At 32.7% G+C, this 20,691-nt stretch overlaps 1 protein-coding gene across 4 annotated transcripts in view; it reads right to left on the bottom strand.

Annotated features, from left to right (window-relative positions):
- Window positions 1–20,691, bottom strand: part of DPYD (dihydropyrimidine dehydrogenase) — a 796,351-nt gene that overhangs the window by 589,577 nt on the left and 186,083 nt on the right. For all 4 annotated transcript variants that reach the window (XM_025417538.3, XM_035718273.2, XM_049111637.1 and 1 more), the window contains one exon: window positions 13,881–13,968. In XM_025417538.3, coding sequence (XP_025273323.1) covers window positions 13,881–13,968 — 88 coding nt within the window. The remainder of the gene's footprint in view (window positions 1–13,880; window positions 13,969–20,691) is intronic.

Raw genomic sequence — 20,691 nt, 5'->3', positions numbered from 1 at the left:
TCAAATAAATAAATAAAATCTTTAAGAAAAAAAAAGATGGTTGAATTTCATTAGAATTAAAAACTTTTGTACTACAAAGAACACCACGAAGAAAGTTAAAAGGCAACCCACAGAACAGGAAAAAAAATCATATACGGTAGAAAATTTTCATCTAGAATATAAGAAGAACACTTATAACTTAAAATAAAAAGATAATCAATTTAAAAATGAACAATGGATTAGTATGAACATTTCTCCAAAAATATACAAATGGCCAATAAGCATAAGAAGTGTTGCTAAATATTATTAGCTATCAGAGAAATGCTAGTCAAAATAATGAGATAGCACCTCTTACCTATTTGGCTGGTTACAGTGGGTGGGTGGATAGGATATATGGGTTATGGGTATTAAGGCTCCCCCACCGCCCAACCCGACATCAAAATGTTTTGGAATCAATGATAAGTCACTTGAGGAAGAGGTTCAGAATCTGCTTTAAATGGGTGGTAATCAAAGTGTTTCTGAATTGACAGGACTAAGAGATGAGAGGGAATGGCATCCAAGTTATCCTGGATTGACATGAGTAAATAATCAAGAAAATTCAGAAAAATGCCTTGCATAATGATCTGGCCAACCAGCTAGAGATGTTCATCGATTCATTTAGGAAATGGTGATTAAAAGATATATATTTTAATGTGCTTGGAACAAATTATGGAAAATTTTGACTTCCAATCACAGTGTTTAGTATCTAATTGAAGCTTTTTATAGAAAGGTGTTAATATTAAAGGACTAATTGGGAAGATTATTGTATAGATGCTGTTGAAACTCTCAGTGGAAAAATAAGGAAAGTGAAGAAGACATGATGATATATCAAAAAAGGAATGCATTAGCCTGTGTCACAGAATACACAAACATGGTTTTGCAAATGGTCTGAGCCAACATCAAACAATGATTCAGAAGTCACCTTTGACCTCTACCTCTCACAAATAACTGAAGAAATGGTAGATAACTCTACTGTGTAGGAAGTTGGGTACTCTGAGTCAAAGACATTCAGAAACCTATTAGAAAAGGAACACCTCCTCAACTGTTCCCATCAAGAATGTCAAGATCAATATCAATTTTTTCTCTCCTAGTAAGTGGAGAGATTTCTTGAGTTCTCTTTCTAAACAAGAGGTTTGACTCCTATTCTGTGAGCTTTTAAACCTTTCTAAAAGCAAAAGCCTTAAAATTTAAATTTAGAAGGGTACTTTAAAGATACCCCAGCAGTCTCCTTCTAGAAAATACACAATCACTTCACCTGGTTTCTTTGGGTTATTCTATCACTCACAAGTATTTTAGTCTTCTATTGTGTGAAGAAAAATGTACAGGGTTATGTTAGTCAGAATAAAAATTAAATATCTGATCTTTTGTGCACAGATTTGTTTTATGAAGACTTTTACTCCTTCTTTAAGCAAAAATCTAAAACAAAAATGATGTCTGATATGTTTGTTGTTTTTATATCAACAACACAAAAGAACCTATATTGAATGTTCTCTAGTCCATTAACCTACCCATATTTTGCAGGTATTGAATTTTCTATTACTCATTGGGGTTTTTAAAGCTTGTTCGAAGCTACATGTGCCATTTGCATGTGGGTTAATTCTAAGACAACTTTAAGTTTTATTCTTTGCTTTTTATTTTAAAGTTATAACTTGAAATTGCATTAGTGTCATCTTTCGACAATTTAATGATTTTAAAGTCATTATCAAGAAACATGAAAAACTCACAAGCCAGCTATCATCTCATATGTTATAACGAATTTAACCAATAGTCCTATCACCACAACATTATCAAAACAGCTGGTGGATTTATTTTAAAGTGTTCTTGCTTTTTCCAATGAGAGTTTTCACAGATGGGAGCACCCTTCCAAGATAAACTCCAATCTGCTGCATCTAAAATACTTGGGAAAGTTCAATAAGTTTGCAAGTGTGAGAAGGATGATTAACATTACTTATACTTCTAGACTGAGCTGTCTAATGGCGAGTGTGCTTATATACATTAATTTGATAGACAATGTCCCTCATAGCATATACAGAAAGTATAGGGACAGGGAACAATTGTCAAGCTGTCACCACTCTTATAAACAACACACACTGGCTAAGGAGAGTAAGAACCTGTCATTCACAGAACACACAAAATATCCTGCCCTCACAGTAGCCATTCTTCTGGGGATACAGGGGGACAGAATTGGTTTGTCTGGTTTTACTTTGAAAATCTTCTCTTCATATCTCAGACATACTAAAGTTTAGAAAAGTTTTGCAAAATATGATTAGACTTTTAGAACTATGAATGTGTAAGGAAAGAATTATTCTTTTAGAAAATAAAATTTTTTATCTGACCTTGAGATGCTGAACTAGGAAACACATGTGAAGGTGCACACAGGTGCATGCACACAGGCTTCGACACCATACACTTCTGGATTTATTTCCTGATTATATCATACAGGAGTAGAATTTAGTATCTCTTAACCTCAGTTTCATCACTTGAAAAATGCAGAAAAATTATTTCTTAACTAGTCATATTTACACTAAATATTTTTTAATCTGACACACATAGCATTCCTAGTTCATTATACAGCACAGAATAGACCTAATAAATTTAAGTCTGCACCCTGTTCCTCTTAGACTTTTTCTAGCTAAAAAAGATTTTATTACAACGTTAATATTAAGAGTTTAAGATTTTGAAGTTTATTAAAGAAAATTGATGTTATGAAGTAGAATAAAAAAGTCAAAGAAAGAAGCAAAATCTATATCAAAGCAAAACTATCATTAATATATTAAGTCATGGAAAAATGGCATAAAGGTATGTAAGAAGAGGTATAATTCTTTATATACCCTATAGAAATATAAAAATGTCACTTCTATTTCTCTTATTTTCTGGTCACTATCCACCTTTATCTGTTTAATTGATTTAAAAATTCATTAATTCCCCCATAGTTAGTTACGAAATCTTAGTGTATATGTGTACAGGTATTATTATATTCTTTCATTAATCATCAAGTTACTTATTGAACATCTACTCCATGACAAAACTTTTATTAAGCACTAGATACATGTAAAGAATCAGTATTGTTGGGCAGCCCTGGTGGCTCAGCGGTTTAGCGGTGCCTTCAGCCCAGGGCCTGATCCTGGAAACCTGGGATCAATCGAGTCTCCAAGTCAGGCTCCCTGCGTGGAGCCTGCTTCTCCCTCTGCCTGTGTCTCTGCTTCTCTCTTTCTCTCTCTGTGTCTCTCATGAATAAATAAATAAAATCTTAAAAAAAAATATTCAGTACTGTTGCCTTTACAGTGTTCCAGCTGAAGCAAATAAAATTTTCATCTATACCAAATCTATTCTTTTCACACTTTATATCATTTTTTAAATGGCATTTCCTTGAAAAAGCTTTATTAACATTTCAGCCATTTTTCAACTAGGAACATAATGCCAGACTATTCTTTGTACTACACCCTTTTGAACATAGTATTTGTTAATATACATTGACAATATTTGTATATTTTTTCTGATGTGTGTGTCTTTTATTAATTTTTTTTTTATTTTTTTGAGGTCAAAGATGATCTCTATTCTACATTCCTTACCTACAAGCAAATAGTGGAATACAATACTTTTTAGAAAGGTAACTGATTATCATTTACCTTTTAATATAAAACATAATTTGTATACATTTTTAAAAAATTAAAGTGCTTCACTGTTTTGGAATTATCCATTTATTTTATTTTATTTTACTATATTTTTAAAGTTCTAGTTAACACTGGTGTAATGTTGTTTTCAGGAATAGAATTTAGTGATTCATCACATATTACACCCAGTGCTCAACACAAGTGCACTCCTAACACTCATCACTCATTTAGGCCATCTCACATCCACCTCCCCTCCATCAACCGTCAGTTTGTTCTCTATAGTTAAGAGTCTCTTATGGTTAGCTTACCTCTCTTTTTTTTCCCCTTCCCCTATGTTTATCTGTTTCTTTTCTTAAATTCCTCATGTGAATGAAATCATCTGGTATCTGTCTTCATCTGACTGACTTATTTCACTTAGTGTAATACACTCTAGCTCCATCCATGTCACTGCAAGTAGCAAGATTAGATTCTTTTTGATGGCTGAGTAATAGTCCACTGAAAGATATAGATATAGATATATAGATAGATATAGATAGATATAGATATAGATACACACACACAAACACACACACACACACACACACACATTTTATACCACATCTTCTTTATCCATTCATCAGCCAATGGACATTTGGGCTCTTTCCATAATTTGGCTATTGTTGGTAATGCTGTATCAACATTGGGGTGCAAGTGCTCCTACATATATCAGGATTTTTGCATCCTTTGGGTAAATACCTAGTAGTGCAATTTCTGGATTGTAAGGTAGTTCTGTCTATTGGCCATTTAGAGGTGTCTTCTTTGGAAAAATGTCTCTTCACAGTCTTCGGCCTATTTCCAATTGGATTATTTATTATTGTTTTTTTTAAGATTATTTATTTATTCATGAGAGACACAGAGAGAGAGAGGCAGAGACACAGGCAGAGGGAGAAGGAGGCTCCATGCAGGGAGCCTGACCTGGGACTCGATCCTGGATCTCCAGGATCACGCCCCGGAATGAAGGCGGTGCTAAACCGCTGAGTCACTGGGGCTGCCCTGGTTTTTGAGTGTTGATGGAATTACCAATTTAAGGTACATAATGTGACTATATACTATGGAAATTTAAAAAGCCACTTTATGCAGAGAAAATAACAAAAGGTGCAATAGATTTTGTAAGAAATTAGAGAGATACTTTTTTTCATTCTAAGTGGGTTATTAAGAAATATAAACAAAATAGGATACAAGATTATTTTATTTCATTGAATACTAGAGTTTGTGTATATCATAATCCAGATATAATTTTCTTCACAAAGACAGTATGCCTTTTTATATCTAAACTTCAATTCAAATACAGAAAGATATATGTTAAGAGTTAGGCTACTAAACTGAATCTCTGATGATATATCAGGAGGAGTATTTGCTTCCCAACTGCAGTTGGCTATGGATAACTAAAATCATGGAAAGTGAAACTGAACAGAAGAGGCAGGGGATTATTATACTACAGAAAAAATTATAAGATATTTTTCTCTAATTTTATAATACTACACTTAGATTAATTTTCCTTACAACCCAACTAAATTTATATATTTTCAAAGATCACCAGAAATATCAGAAATGGAGACAGAACATAGAGACTCCTGACTCTGCAAAGCGAACTAGGGGTGGTGGAAGGGGAGGAAGGTGGGGGTTGGGGGTGAGTGGATGACGGGCACTGGGGGGGGGGGGCACTTGACAGGATGAGCACTGGGTGTTATTCTGTATGTTGGCAAATTGAACACCAATAAAAAATATATTATTAAAAAAAATAAAAATAAAAATAAAAATAAAGAAAGAAAACAAAGATCACCAGAATTATGGCCTAAATATGATTCTTTTTATTTGGACAATCAAAAATATACATGCAGCATATACTAAATTGGCTGTCTAGGAGTTTGAAGTAAAAATTTAGGATTTGGATGTAATATTTCATATATTCTCCTTCTGAAAGATATTATACTATAAATAAGCAACATCACACATATTACTGGCTACTCAGAAAACTACTGAAAATTACTTCATCTCAATTTAATATATACTGATTACTAATATATGGCTGCAGAGAAAAACTCTGGCGGTTTTTGTTACTATTTCTTTCTTTAAAAAAAACAATTTGTTATTTAATAAAGCAAAAAAGACCCAAATCAATGAAATTGTTAGCCAAGTTTAAATAAATTTACAAGCGTACTTCAGAGATATTGCAGGTTCAGTACGAAACCACTGCAATAAAGCGAATACCACACAATAAAGTGAATGAATCAAACAAATTTTCTGGTTTCCTAGTGTATATAAAGTTATGCCTATACTACACTATGGTCTATTAATTGTGCAATAGCATTATGTCCAAAAAACAATGCATGCACCTTAATTTTATTTATTTTTCAAATTTATTTATTTTTCATGATAAACAAAGAGAGAGAGGCAGAGACACAGGCAGAAGGAGAAGCAGGCTCCTCGCAGGGAGCCCCATTGAGGGACTCAATCCCTGGACCCCGGGATCATCCCCTGAGCCGAAGGCAGATGCTCAACCGCTAATCCACCAAGGCGTCCTACACATACCTTAATTTTAAAAATTAAGAAATGTTAACCATTATCTGAGCTTCCAAGGAGTCATAATAACTGATCACAGATCACCATAAGAAATATAATAAATAATGAAAAGGTTTAAAATATTTTGAGAATTACAAAATGTGACACAGAGACATGAAGTGGGCAAATGCTATTGGAAAATGGTGCCAAACTTATTCAATGTAGGTATGTCACAAAGCTTTGATTTGGTAAAAAAAATAAAAATAAAAAAAAATAAAAAAAAACACAGTATCTGTAAAGCGCAATAAAACAAAATGCAATAAAACAAAGTGTGCCTCTATGTTCTGAATAAAAAATACCAAATAATAAATATATTTAATAGAAAAATTATAAACTGAAGGTGAGAAAGATTTCAAATTATCTCACCCTAAATAATCTAACCTCAAGCAAGATTTAAAACAAATCAAGTGACTGGTGTAGAAAATCATATGTATAAGACAATTAGTTATAAAAACAAAATTTCATTATTTATGCTATTAGAACTTCTAGAACACTCTATTTTCTTCTTTTCAAACAAAATTAAGTCAGATTATTTTGTGAGGGTTTGCTTTTCACTGACAATATTGTGAAATTTCTTCATTGTCAGGGTACTGCAGTGTCTACCATACTGTATTATTGTATTGTGGCTCATAAAACCAGTTGTCAGCCACTATTTGTACAATGGGTACAAATAAATTTACCAGAAAAGTCTCCATTCCAAGTATAATAACTAAAACCTATTACTACTTTCAAAGGTAAAACCAGGTTTGATTATAATAATTAACCTACATTTTTCAATTTACCAGTTTTCAGAAAACTAAACTCAAATTTCTTTAAGATGAAGTTTACTATTGCTGGAAGGATGGGAGATGGGAGGGGGTAGTCAGGTGAAGGGCATTAAGGAAGACATTTGATATAATGAGCAGTGGGTATTATATGCAACTGATGAATCACTAAATTCTACCCCTGAAACTAATAATATAGTATATGTTAAACTAAATTGTATTTAAACAAATTTTTTTTAAAAAGATGAAGTCTACTGTGATATACATTTATTCACCATTTAAGGTATTAATAGCACTTACTAAATTCTCATAACAGAAATTATGCTGCTTATATATATATGTAAATATAATATACTCTATATTTAACATTCTGTATTTCATATTTTACATTCATATTTTATACACTTTATATTTTAATAATGACTCATAATATACTTTATTCATATAGATAGTGTAGCGTGAGGTAGACAAAAGCACACTAGAAAAAAAATCAAGTAAATTTAGTTATTCTATCAAGTAGTTATGGGATCTGGGATAAATCACTTAGTCATGATGGGTTTCAAATTTCCTTTCTCTATAAGGAGATAGCTAGATAGATTAAAATTCCATTCATCTAGATTCTGTTATATTTCTTTTTACTTATTAATATTAAAACATATTCTCATAATATCTTATATGTTTATATAGATTTTTCTTTGTCCTGATTATATTAAATAAAAAAGTGACAACTCCAGTTTAATTTACAGATACATATATAAAACTAGATATTGGTGTTGTTTTTTCAATAATTTAAGTTTTAAAAATATTAACAAAGTCGTATGTTTAAATGTGTCCATAAATAACATACAAACACAAGCAACGTGGTATTGTTTGTTTCATATAAAATGGCTTTAGTTGGGCAGCCACAGTGGCGCAGCGGTTTAGCGCCACCTGCAGCCGGGGGCATGATCCTGGAGACCCGGGATCGGGTCCCGCATCAGGCTCTCTGCATGGAGCCTGCTTCTCCCTCTGCCTGTGCTCTGCCTTTCTCTCTCTCTGCATCTCTATGAATAAATAAGTAAATAAAAATCTTAAAAAAAAAAAAAAAAAAAAAAACAGAGAAAGTAATTTTAAAAAATTGGCTTTAGTTGTATAATGGAAATCTTTTTTCATTTAGTTATACTGATATTACTTTTAGGTTTTATATCACTTATATTTTGTAATAAATTGACTAACAGTACTTTGAGTTACAAAAAGTTTTCCAGAACTAAATGTTCATCTTTTGAAACAAATATGAAGAAATGCAGTTTCTTCTTCTTACACATTGCATTAACTGTGATTAAAAGTAAAAATATAACCTTTTAAAGGCCTGAAAATATATATTACAAAACAGAAACAAGATAGATTTTGTCCAAGCATTAATGATTCAGTAGACAATGTAACTTCCATTTATCTTTTTCAGCTGAATACATTAAAGAAGATGGGACATTTTGAAAATAATATTCCAGTCCTTTAACACTAGTAAATTGAGTACCTCTCATTTGCCAGATTCAACATTAGAAAGTTATATATTAAAATTAATGACTGAATTCTGGAATATTCAGATAATGTTATATCAACTGATAAATGAATAAGGCAAAATGGGCATACATTTGCATTAATAATTTTAAATTAATATTTTATTATAGTCTGAACATGGTATTCAATAATTCTTTTATAGAGGTTATTTTATTTCAGTTTTATATGCCAACAAAAGTTAGGATATTCTGAAAATAAATATAATATCAGAGAAATGGCTTTAGTCAATGATAATGTATATTACACAATATAGCAATTAAAATACCTTGATCTATCAAAGATAGATTGGTAGGCCAAATGCAGGGTTTGAAAATATACCGAAATAAATATGGAATTAAATATATGATAAATGTGGCACTTTAGGACAGTAGGAAAATATATTATTCAATAGATTTCAAATTATTAGTCATTTAGAGAAAAAAAGTCTAGATTTTTTGCTCTTTACAACAAAATGAAAACTTAAAATTTGGCTTTTGTTAAACCAAGCAAATATTGGATCCCATTTTCAGGTCTTCTGAGAACATAAATATAAATCAAATCCCTTGTAAAGAAAAATGTACTCATTGCACTCCCCACAGAATATCTACAGATAAGCTTCAAAGAAAATTAACAGAATGAATAAACAAACAGACATATGAAGAAACAAAGAATGATGAATGGAACCAGTAGACACTACAAAGAGTGTAATCAGAGAGACAGAAACTTTAGTGGAACTCTCAGAGTATGAAAATGAGTATTTTTATATATTTAAGGACAAGCTTGGAAAATGAATTAAAAGATATAGCAAGCAGAGCTTTTAAAAATACAAAAAAATTAATAGTCATGGAAGATAAAGTGAAAAGGTTTAACATATATCTAATAAGAGTTCCATAAGGAGATGACAGAAAGTCCATGAGAAATTTCGCCAAATGATTTAAGTCATCAATGCAGATTCAAGAACTCTGATGAAAACCAAATAGGGGAAAAAAAAAAAAAATTTAGGTAAATCACTTAGTTGAACACTAAACATAAAAAGATCCTTAAAACAGACCCCTTCCAGAGACAATGCTCAAGTGAACAATAATTAGGTTTCTGTTAATTTTCCAATAGCATCAGTGTAAGTGAAAGTAAACCAGTTTCCCATGGCAATTCCAATATGAAAGAAAAAAAAAAGGAAAGGAAAAAAATGAAGAAAATCCGCAAAAATGTGAATAAAGCAAATCCAATATGGACTAATAAAGCATAATACTATCTTACCAAGTTTTAAAAGGATAAAATTAATATGCAGAAAACACTATTTTATGACTTAGGGATGAGCTAATTTGAAGTATAGTACTTTACTCTCTGTCAGAAGACCCACTCAGACTAACCATACTAAATGACACAGACCCATACTATAAAGCAGTTGTAAAAACTTGAATTCACTCAGCCCTAGAGAAATACATCTTTCATGTTAGTCAAATATTGGCATCTCAACTGTAAATGAAATTGACCCATGAATTCAGAACTATTTATTTAAGCCAAATGGCATATTCAAATCTGCTTGTTTCCCCCCTAAAAGCATAACAGTTTTTAAAAGCTGTTCTCTTGGGCACCATTTTATGGCAGCAGGCAGGTAAGACTCTTGACAGTCCTCTTAGAATGGAGAGAGGTTGTCTTAGTTCTCATCTAGCAAAACAAGTGAGGGGACTAGCCTTATGTATCAAAGGAAATCTCATCACCTTTATTTTATAAATTTAAAATATTCATATTTTCAAATACAGTTGAGTAATAAGTTGTGGGCTTCCTAATACTTTTTTATCTCCTTATTTCTCTGTCATTATAGCGGGAGGAAAGCTTAATAGGCTTACATAATAGGCTATGTATTTGGACATTAGTTTCTAGGCACTGGGAAGCCAACATTTTTTGAGCAAGGGAGTGATATAATTAGAGCTATGCTTTTAGAAAATGATTCTGGAAATGATCAACATTCTACTTGATAAAGGCATTAAACCACTTAGCCATTGTAATTAAAAAGCAAACCCAAAAGGAGGATGAAGTAAATTGATTACACTTCTGCTTAACATTTTAACAGGAATATGCATGTGTGTATGTTATGTGTACACACATATACACATATACGCATTCACTTATATCAAGACGACTTCCTTTAAATAAAAATATTGTTATCAGTAGTATTTATCAAATGAATTCTGCTGGTTACATTTTTGTTTCTCCTCTGATTTCTTGTTACTTTCAGTGGAGATCTATGATAAAGAAGAGCTTTTTCTTTTACACTGAATCATTTAGTCAGCTTTCCTCTAATGTGTATTATTAAATTTATTTATCTACCTATAAAAGCCACACAAATCTGGGCACACAGATTCTATAAAATATATAAATCAGTGGAAAAATCAATACTTTACGATTTGATGGAAAATTCTAAAAAGAGAAAGTATCTCTATTGTTTAAAATGAAACAAAGGAACATTTTTAAAAACAGTCATTCTTTTTCACTACATTTATAGATCGACCTCTTGCATTCTGATATAAAGTACTGTTTTTTTCCAAAGGAAAGCTATCAATAAATATAACCCAGTATTCACAGTTTGATGATTCTGAAACGTGTACTTCCGATTGAGAGATACAATTGCAAACAACAGCCTGCATGAACGAAACAGAGAAAAACTGACTGAGGAGGTACAATAGCATTGAGTGTACCTTTGAAAACTAGAGCTGTAATCCAGTTTGTAAGAAAATAAAGAATGGAAGTATTGGGCTAAACTCCACTGAATCACAGAAACCTAACACAATACAATACAAGTGACATCCTTTTCTCAAAGAGGCACAAGGCTCATTGAGACTGGCGATTCAATTACCCTCTCAACCTGGAAAGAATCCCCCTCCTGAGTTGAGGTCCACTGGCAGAGCAATGTGGGACAGCCTACATTGTACACAGCTGGTAAATATCTAAAAAGCTGCAGGCTTTAAAGAACAAGAATCTCTGACCTTTTATGATTACTTCAGTGATTCTTCAACAAAACACTACTTAACGATAGAGTTCCTTAAATGCCTGGCAAAAGATCACATTTTCAATTACATGTCTCCAAATATCTTCTCTTCATATCAAAATCTGTTTAAATAAATAGCTAAATGAAATGCTTCATTAAGCAGTAAAGAATATTGACAAATTAATGAAACGGGAAGTTTTCCTAAAATAGAGATGATTCTGATCTTGCTTAGACATTTTATAAACTTCTCAAAAAATACCATTATTCCCTTTAGGTCCTTTTTTTTTTTTTTTCCTATAAATTTGTATAGACTTTGAACGTATGGGGTATACACTAATTAGAATCACAATATCACCACTGAACTTTGGAATATCTAGGGAACATTTAGCTAGCATGGATCATAACTGTAATATCTCTTCATGCTTAAATTCAAGAGTGCTACCTTGGAAATAATTTTAGCCAAAACACTTCAGACTTCAAACTTTGAACGTTTTGTTTCACTCCTTTTCTATGAAGTCATTATTAAACAAATAAGATTTCACTTAAAAGTTTCACATAAATTATTTATTTTCACATACAAGACAAAGTCTTGTGATGATAGATATTTGGTATCATGAAGTTAATAAATGAGATCACTTCCTAGAATTCGTCTTAACTATAAAACAAATATAAAGCATTAGGGATTTTTCTACTATGTATGGGATTAAGTCTCAAATTTTGAGCATAGAATTTCAATGTTTTTACAACTGAATCCCAGTCTAATTGCCTTGCCTTTTCCCATCACTCTTTTCTCTGTACTCTAGGCCCTACCATAGCGACACTGGAGTTACTACATTTGCCCAAACTTGCCACATATAAATTCACATTGCTACTTTTGCCTATACTGAATATTCTTCCTGTATTGCATGGATCACAGCCCCAGCCACATCCAATATGGCTAGAGTGTTGTGGGTTTTTTTTTAATATATCTGTTTTTGCTCATAAATTATGAACTGAATGTAGAGGTAAATTAATAAATCCACATCAACAAAATATTTGTTAAATAATAACTGTTAGAGATGTTTGCATACAAGTATTATTACTTCATACTACAACCTTGTCTTCCTCTCATAAATAATTTTCCCTGGGTTAAAATAAGTGCTCAATCTAAAAATTTAACCTAGACTTCAAATCCTAAGAAATATGTCCATGTAGATTAATACCACACCATATACCTAAGGAATAATTTTAATTCTTTTGAAATCCTTAAGTTATATAAATGTACCATTTTTCTCCTGAAATATTTTTTAAAAATAATTGACATTGAGAAAAGGTCTTTATATTAAAAAAAAAAAAAAAAAGGTAGCTGGTTGTTGAAGGTGCACTTATTGGATTTGAACAGCATTTTAGAAGATAAGTGTCAAACATTGTGAAAGAAGAATCCTCTGCATCCTTTTGGGAAGACTTCCTTCAGCTTTTGCCCATTTGCTAAAGCATCAGACACTTGGGTAAGAGCTCATAATACTCCTCTTACAAACAAAAGATATTGTTTAGGGACGCTTGGGTGGCTCAGCAGTTGAGAATCTGCCTTCAGCTCAGGGTGTGATCCTGGTCCCAAGATCAAGTCCCAGATAGGGCTCCCTGCAGGGAGCCTGCTTCTCCCTCTGCCAGTGTCTCTGCCTTTCTGTATATCTCTCATGAATAAATAAATAAAATCTTTTTTAAAAGAAATATTAATTATTCAATCAAACATTCACTCAGTGAATAAAAAGCTGGGCTTAGGCTTACATTGGTTTCAAAAAAATAAAGATTAAAATTCCTTTTGTTCTACCCATGCTCATAAAAGCCTGTTTTCTCTTTTTTGGTCTTTGGAGGGTTTTTTTTAAATTATAAGTCTATCTAGTCTCTATGACTTATTTCAAATCTTAAACAAATTAACTGAATTTTAGCAACAGGGAAAAGTCCATTTCCTTGATGTGTCTCAGTGTTCCAGACTTAATGCCAAAACATATTTTAAAACAGAGATATTTTATAAATTTGAAATGTGTTTTGCTAATCAATGACAGTTCCTATCTATAAGCATTTAGCAAGCTTAAGCTACAGTCAATCTATTCAGTGAGTGCTTTGGATTAAAAAACCATCAATTTCAACAAAAACTAACTTTTAAGTCATTAAACAATGAATGTGCATTTTTATAATAATTATATCACAATTTGGAAGAGACTAATAAACAAAATGTACATTTTTACATACCTATAAAAATCATATCTTTAACCCAATTTATTAAGACAAGCTTTATGTTTTAACCATAGGTCTTAATAGATAGATACCGAGATCAAATGCTGTTATTTTCACTTGCAGAGCTAAATCTGAATTTACCTTGTTTGCAATACTTGTGATAAATGATTTGATATCTAGATTAGTAGGACAGCTCTTCTGACAGGGGGCATCTGCACATTTCAGGCACCTAAGGAATAAAATAACCAGATTAAAGAAACTATAAAGTAACTGAGATAACAGTCAATGTATTATCTACCCAATACCTATTCAGAATTAGTGTCTAGTAAGGACAAATAAAATAGTGCTATTGTTAGGTACAAAATCTTTTTCTAAGCAGTAAACAATATCTGTGTTTCATTTTTTGTACACCTTCTGAGATATATAAAATAGCACCACTCAGGCTAACCACCCCTCTTTTCTGTGTTCCTCTTAGAGATTAAGAGTACCATACTTATCTAAGATACACCATTTACTCATTTACTAAACCAGTCTTGTTTTGATCTCTCACTAAACTGACAATACTTAGAGAATGTAGTCTTTTACGATAAAAGTTTTATATGGCTTGAGGACCACAATTATACAAACACAGAAGCAAAGTCTCTCATTTTATCACCTGTGACATCCTTTCTTCTTCCCTTCATCCCTTCTACTTTGTCTCCCACCTTTCCTCTCTCCCTCCTTCTTTCCCTCCCTTCATCTCTCCCTCCCTCCACTTTTCTGATGTTTTTTTAACCTGCAAACTATTCACATGGCAACTGGGCTTTGTAGTACATGCTTCAGTGCATAGTGCAGATCCACCCCCTTCCAGAATGAAACATTTCCCCTGCTGCTATGCCCTCGGCCAAAGAGAACAGGCTCAACCAAGGTCGTGTCCCCTTTCCAATGGCAGCTTGCTTTCAATTACAGGACAATGAGGAGGTTAGAGGCCCAGTACCCTTGCCCAGACTTGGGGAACAAGTCTGCAGAGATCCACTGCAGCCTTTATTATGGCTGTCTATCCAATCCTGATTCCTTCACTCTTGTTCAGATGTTGATCTTCTAATAACCTTCCTGCATATTAATCTCATTTCAAAATATGCTTCTTGGGGAACCGACCACAGACATGGTCAAACTTTAGCGTGTCTAAGAACCAGCCTGATTAATGTCACTGTTTCCACAGAGGAGCCCCTTCTGTCTGAGTTATTGGCATGAAAATTTGTATTTTGGGGGGAAAAAAGCCTTTGACGTGATTCCAATATACATCGTTGGATCTACACAGCAAGAGTCACAATTCTAATTCAGGACTGAAACCCCTGGCTAGAATGATATTTCACATGCACAGTAACATGGGTTATTTGTTCATTTATTCATTCACTTAATAAATATTTAATAAGTCCCTGTTACATGGCAGAACTTGGGATATGAGGATATAAAATACAAGAAGACCACCATGGTCCTGGTTTCATGAACCTTGCAGTTTGGAGGAAATTCAAATATATAAGGCAATTGTAGTTGTCAATGTTAATTTGGGTGAAAACAGTATCTTAAGGAAGCATATAAGAACAGTAGTGCTGGAAGGTAAGAGTCATGGAGGGCTCATTGGGAAGAGGAATACACAAAGGGAAAATTGAAGAATGAGTGGGTATTAGGGAAGTGTAAAAGGGTAGGATTTGGAGTGCAAGATCACTCAAGAGAATGACCCAATATATGCCCAGGCCTGGAAAACATGACAAGGTATGTAAATTAATACAGGTTGGTCTGTCACACAGTAAGAACAGAGTAGAGTAGAATTAGGCTGGAGATCTAAAACTTTTTTTTTTTTTTAAGATTTTATTTATTTATTCATGAGAAACACATAGAGAGAAAGAGGCAGAGACACAGGCAGAGAGAGAAGCAGGCTCCATGCAGGAAAGCCCAACGTGGGACTCGATCCCGGGTCTCCGAGATCACGCCCTGGGCTAAAGGGGGTGTAAACCGCTGAGCTACCCGGGCTGCCCTGGAGATCTAAAACTTAAGATACACTTTTTTAAGATACATTTTGTCACATTCATCAGAATTTCAGAAGAAATTCTCCAAGAATTTCATTGAGAATGAATCCTACACTGCTTAGCGACAAAGGTAACTAGCTAGCTCATTTTCTCTCTACTTCCATGTGTAAAGACCTTGCTTCATTTCCTTTGAGAAAACAATACAGGTCTCCTTGTCATTCTTTTGTGAGTAGGAGAGTCCTCTTCATTGTCTGAACCAATTTCTCAGCACCTAATTAATATCTTGTTTTTAAATCTGATCTCTTTTCTCTGGTTTGTGCCCTTACCCTTCTCTCTAAATTAAATTTTACACAATGAGTACCGAAGGCTTTTCATAATCAATTGTCCTTCTGAAATGTAGTCATTAAACCTCTCCCCTATCATTTCTCTAAATGCCATTGTTAGATTCACATCTATCATTTAGTTGAATTCCTATCTTCTCATACTTATGATTTCCCCCTAAAACACTGTCACTGAGTTCAAAAAGAACTTCTTGAAAGTGTAACCAGCAGCATACATTGCACGACAATGCAAACAGAGCATAATGGATGGTCTATTTAGTCTATGACGTTGAAATGAGATGATATTAAATGTATTGTCTTCACATAGATAAGCATGTTGAGCATTATTAGTGATTTGAAAGGATTTCCTATGATGTAGTAAAATAAAATAACTAAAAATTTAGCAAATAATATGTCATCTTAAATATCTTCTAATTTATTTTTTTAAAAGTCATCAAACCATTTTAAAAATATTTGGCAACTCACAGTAATAAAGCAATAAATGTACTTATTTGTTTTATATGTGTATTGGTGTATATGTACGTATATGTGTATATATGTCTGTGTACATACATATCATATATCATTTAGCTTCTGCTTATCCCTCATGAAGTCACACAAGTTTTCCGCTTTTCTTTTTTTTTAACACCCAACTTGAATAAGACAATTAAAAAATAAAGTTATATTGTCAGCAGATATGAATGAGCCAAATTAATGCACAGCGTATTTCCCTGTTCTTCTAGAAAAACCTTAAATTCAACATAAACAGATTCACTTAACAGCACTGACAATGTAAGGATTTTTAGTTGTGGTTATTAAGCCTCTTTACCAAATAATTCCCTTTTTATTATTGAGCTAGTTCACAAATAACAGCTGTTGGAAATGTCAGATGTTAATGAGGCAGGGCAATGCAAACCTGAATTGTAGCATTCTTTTTTTTTTCTTTGGTGCCATGAATATGCCAGAATGGGCAGACTCTGATAATAATACCATCTTGCAATTCTCTAAGCGCTCTGCAGACTAAAGTGCATCAGGCTGCCATTAATCCCACTTATCACTCTGACAGCTCAGTAATTACACTACTGCTATAGCCAGGTAGTCCTAATAAAATATCAACCACTGCACTGGAATGCATACTGGTGAGATGTTTTATTAAACTTGGGGTGGGGGGGAGAAGGTTGATCATCAAGTGACATTAGTGTTGACCTATTTTTCTATTTGACAATAAATTATCCTTTGACCATGCCATAATAGATATTACAGAGCGCATTTACTGTACCAAATCAGAAAGGTACTGCATTACAATGATGTAGGCAAATGGTGTAAATAAAATAGCAGAAATGCATGTCAGAATGTTATTACCTAAATTGCTTTAAATGATTGATACCATGAAAAATCACAGACACAGTACTTAGGGGAATATGTCAACAATTATTGTAAACCACAGTTCTACATAAATTTTTCCTTAGAAGTAACATTTAAATTATACTTGTTTTTATCTTCATTCATTTAATTCCCCTTTTATGTTTCAAAGTTACTGTTATAATGCAGTTTATTTTTAAATGTGTTGTTAAGAGCCAAAAGTTAATTCAGATAAACAATTATGTAATATTTTAATCCCCAAGTAATTATATTTATACTAAAAGTAGTATATTAGATTATTTTAAGGAATGAAACATCTTAGATTTTTTTACTAAGATAAACTTTTTTCATTTCCACATTTAATAGAGAGCATAACAATGGGTTTCATTAAAAGCAAAATACAGAATCCTTAATAATGTTAATCCTTCATGATTCAACATGACCATAAAAAATGTATGAAAACTTTAGTACTGCTACTTAAGAGACAAAAACTATTAAAGATATACAGATCTTTCTCCAGGGAAGAGAGCCATGATTCCTCTTTCCAAATATTAGTGAGGCTAGAGAGTTTTACTCTATAGCCTAACACCAGAAAAAAATTATAATAAGTAATGAAATGAAAAGCATTTCATTCTTTATATATCTGAGAACAGATGCCTGCTTCTTTTATTGTTAAGCATCCATAGTAGTTAGAATTTAAACCATGCTTGTTAAAGAATTTTCCAATCCATGAGTTTAAATAATAATTTCTTCCTTGGTTTAAAAAAATCACACAAGTCTACCTGAAAACGGCATGGTTCTTTGGTTTTTCACTAGAGTTTGGCTCAATCAAGTCAGCATTGTTTGACCAGGCTATGTATAACCTGTATTATTAGTCTATATGTAATCACACTGGGCAACTTAGTATTTACATGGAAAAAAATTAAGATATTTTCCTAATACTGATGTTGTATTGGCTCAGATCTTTGATGTTTAGTACCTTTATTTGGAAGATCTAATTAACTGAAATGTAGCAAATGGGTATAGGATCTAATTCTCCTACCCTATAATCACCAGTATAGGCAAACACTTAGTCTAATATCCTACCACAATTTGGCAATATTTCTACTAAAATAGTACAGAACTAAAAAAAATCAAAAAATAAAATAAAATAAAATAAAATAAAATAAAATAAAATAAAATAGTATAGAACCGACAGAAAGGAGTGTAAATCAAGAAATGGGGGATTAGTACTGTCTAAAGCAAGTCTGAGTTCCACAGCTTGCAATCCTTGTATCAGATCATATCATAAGGAAAACACTGAAGAAAGATGGTTGGTATGTTTAAAACACAATGAGACTAATTCAATGTTCTGATACATTAAGTAGTCAAGAGCAATACTCAGATTCTAATAATGTCTCTCCACTTCTCTCAATATTCAATTAATAGCCTTTCCTATATTCTTTCTGACGGTGCTTCTCTGATTACACAATAGATTCTTACTAACTCAGGGGTATTTGGCACTCATTTTGAATATTCCTAATATGCATCTTGGCCAAGCTTCTACATTCTGCTGAGCCAGGAAGCTATGGCAACATTGTGAAAAGTAACTCAATTTTTTATGCTATGCATCATTCTGCCTTGGTGATGCTGAACCAATGATGTTCATGTTTTAAGACGTTCAATATTTATTTTAATTTACAGGGTAACACTAAATCATAATTTTTATTTATTTTTTTTTAATTTTTTATTTATTTATGATAGTCACAGAGAGAGAGAGAGAGAGGCAGAGACACAGGCAGAGGGAGAAGCAGGCTCCATGCACCGGGATCCCGACGTGGGATTCGATCCTGGGTCTCCAGGATCGTGCCCTGGGCCAAAGGCAGGCGCCAAACCGCTGCGCCACCCAGGGATCCCACTAAATCATAATTTTTAAATAGAGCTATTTATCTACTAGAAATTTCCATTCACATGTGGGTACTTCAAGACAATTCAAAACAAACAAGGCTTAAAACAGTATATAATTCACATAACTAATACTCAAAATATCTTGTTGGATGATCATGATCATGAGTCTGGGAATAAAATATAGTTGAAAACTTTTCTATAATCTTTCTTTAGTCTATATCAGAGAATTATTGGTTTTCTCAGACACTAATGGCTAAAAAAGTACCTTTACACTTTTTGCATACTTTGAATTGAACAAAATGACTTAAGTTAAATTTTGATACTCATTTTTTATCTTCATATGACTGGTTCTTAAAAATTAATAAGATTGCTTTTATCTCTACTTCATAGATCAGAGTATTGAGGCTCCAGAAATCTCACAATTAAGACCAGTGGCCAAGGCAGCTGAGGAAACTACTAGAACACATTTACCATCTTACACCCAGGACTATCCCATTCACGTATGAAGACAGGTTAGAATTTTAAAAGGTGATGTTCTACTGACCTTATCTCTTCGCAACATCACTGCCTCCTTGCCAGAGTAATTTGAAGACTGAGAAAAAAGCAGTTAAGAAGTCACAGCTAGAAAAAGGCTACAGTATCCTCTCTCCTGGAGTCCAATTTTAGTTTAAGAAAAAAAAGTAAAAGGTCTCCTCAAGAAGCTTCTCAAGTCAAGATGAAAACATTAGGGTTTTACAGTATCACATGATTTCAAAGGCTTATATAACCTTAGTAGTCACTGAGGCACTAATTCCTAAAATTAGTAAGCTAATTTATTACATTTTAAATAACTTAGGTATAGCCACTTCTTTAGAAAGATACTTTTAACTATATTTTTATTTAAAAAATTAAGTATGCTATAAAAGTCTCAACAGCCTAAGAAGTCACAAAGTCATGCACATCTTGTCCTACAAGCAAATAAAGTATTTCCATAAAAGCTTAGTGCAGATCATCTTCTGAAAATTTTTAACATACTGTCCTATTTTACTACACAAAGAGAGTATCTTTATGTAGTAAAATCTTCAACTTAGATTTTTCTCTTTCTTACAAGAGAAGATGGGACTTGAAAATAAGCTTTTGTTGTGCAAAGATGAAACTAAAAGGATAAAATAGAATCAGGTACCTTAATAACTGCAGGAAGATTCATCGAAGGAAAATAAACACACCATTTCTATATGCAAAAGGTAAAACTAAGTAGGTTTGAAAAGAGAAACAAGTCTAACTAAAGGAAGTGGGTCCAATAATCTACTGACTCTAAGATACTAGAAACAGAAATACTAAATAATAAGGTAAGATTTCAAATAACAATGCTAAATAAAAGTTCCACCCTGTGTA

The sequence above is a fragment of the Canis lupus genome, chromosome 6 (genome assembly GCF_003254725.2).
Source record: "Canis lupus dingo isolate Sandy chromosome 6, ASM325472v2, whole genome shotgun sequence".
Classification (NCBI taxonomy): domain Eukaryota; kingdom Metazoa; phylum Chordata; class Mammalia; order Carnivora; family Canidae; genus Canis; species Canis lupus.
This window is presented reverse-complemented; position numbering and strand designations above follow the sequence as displayed.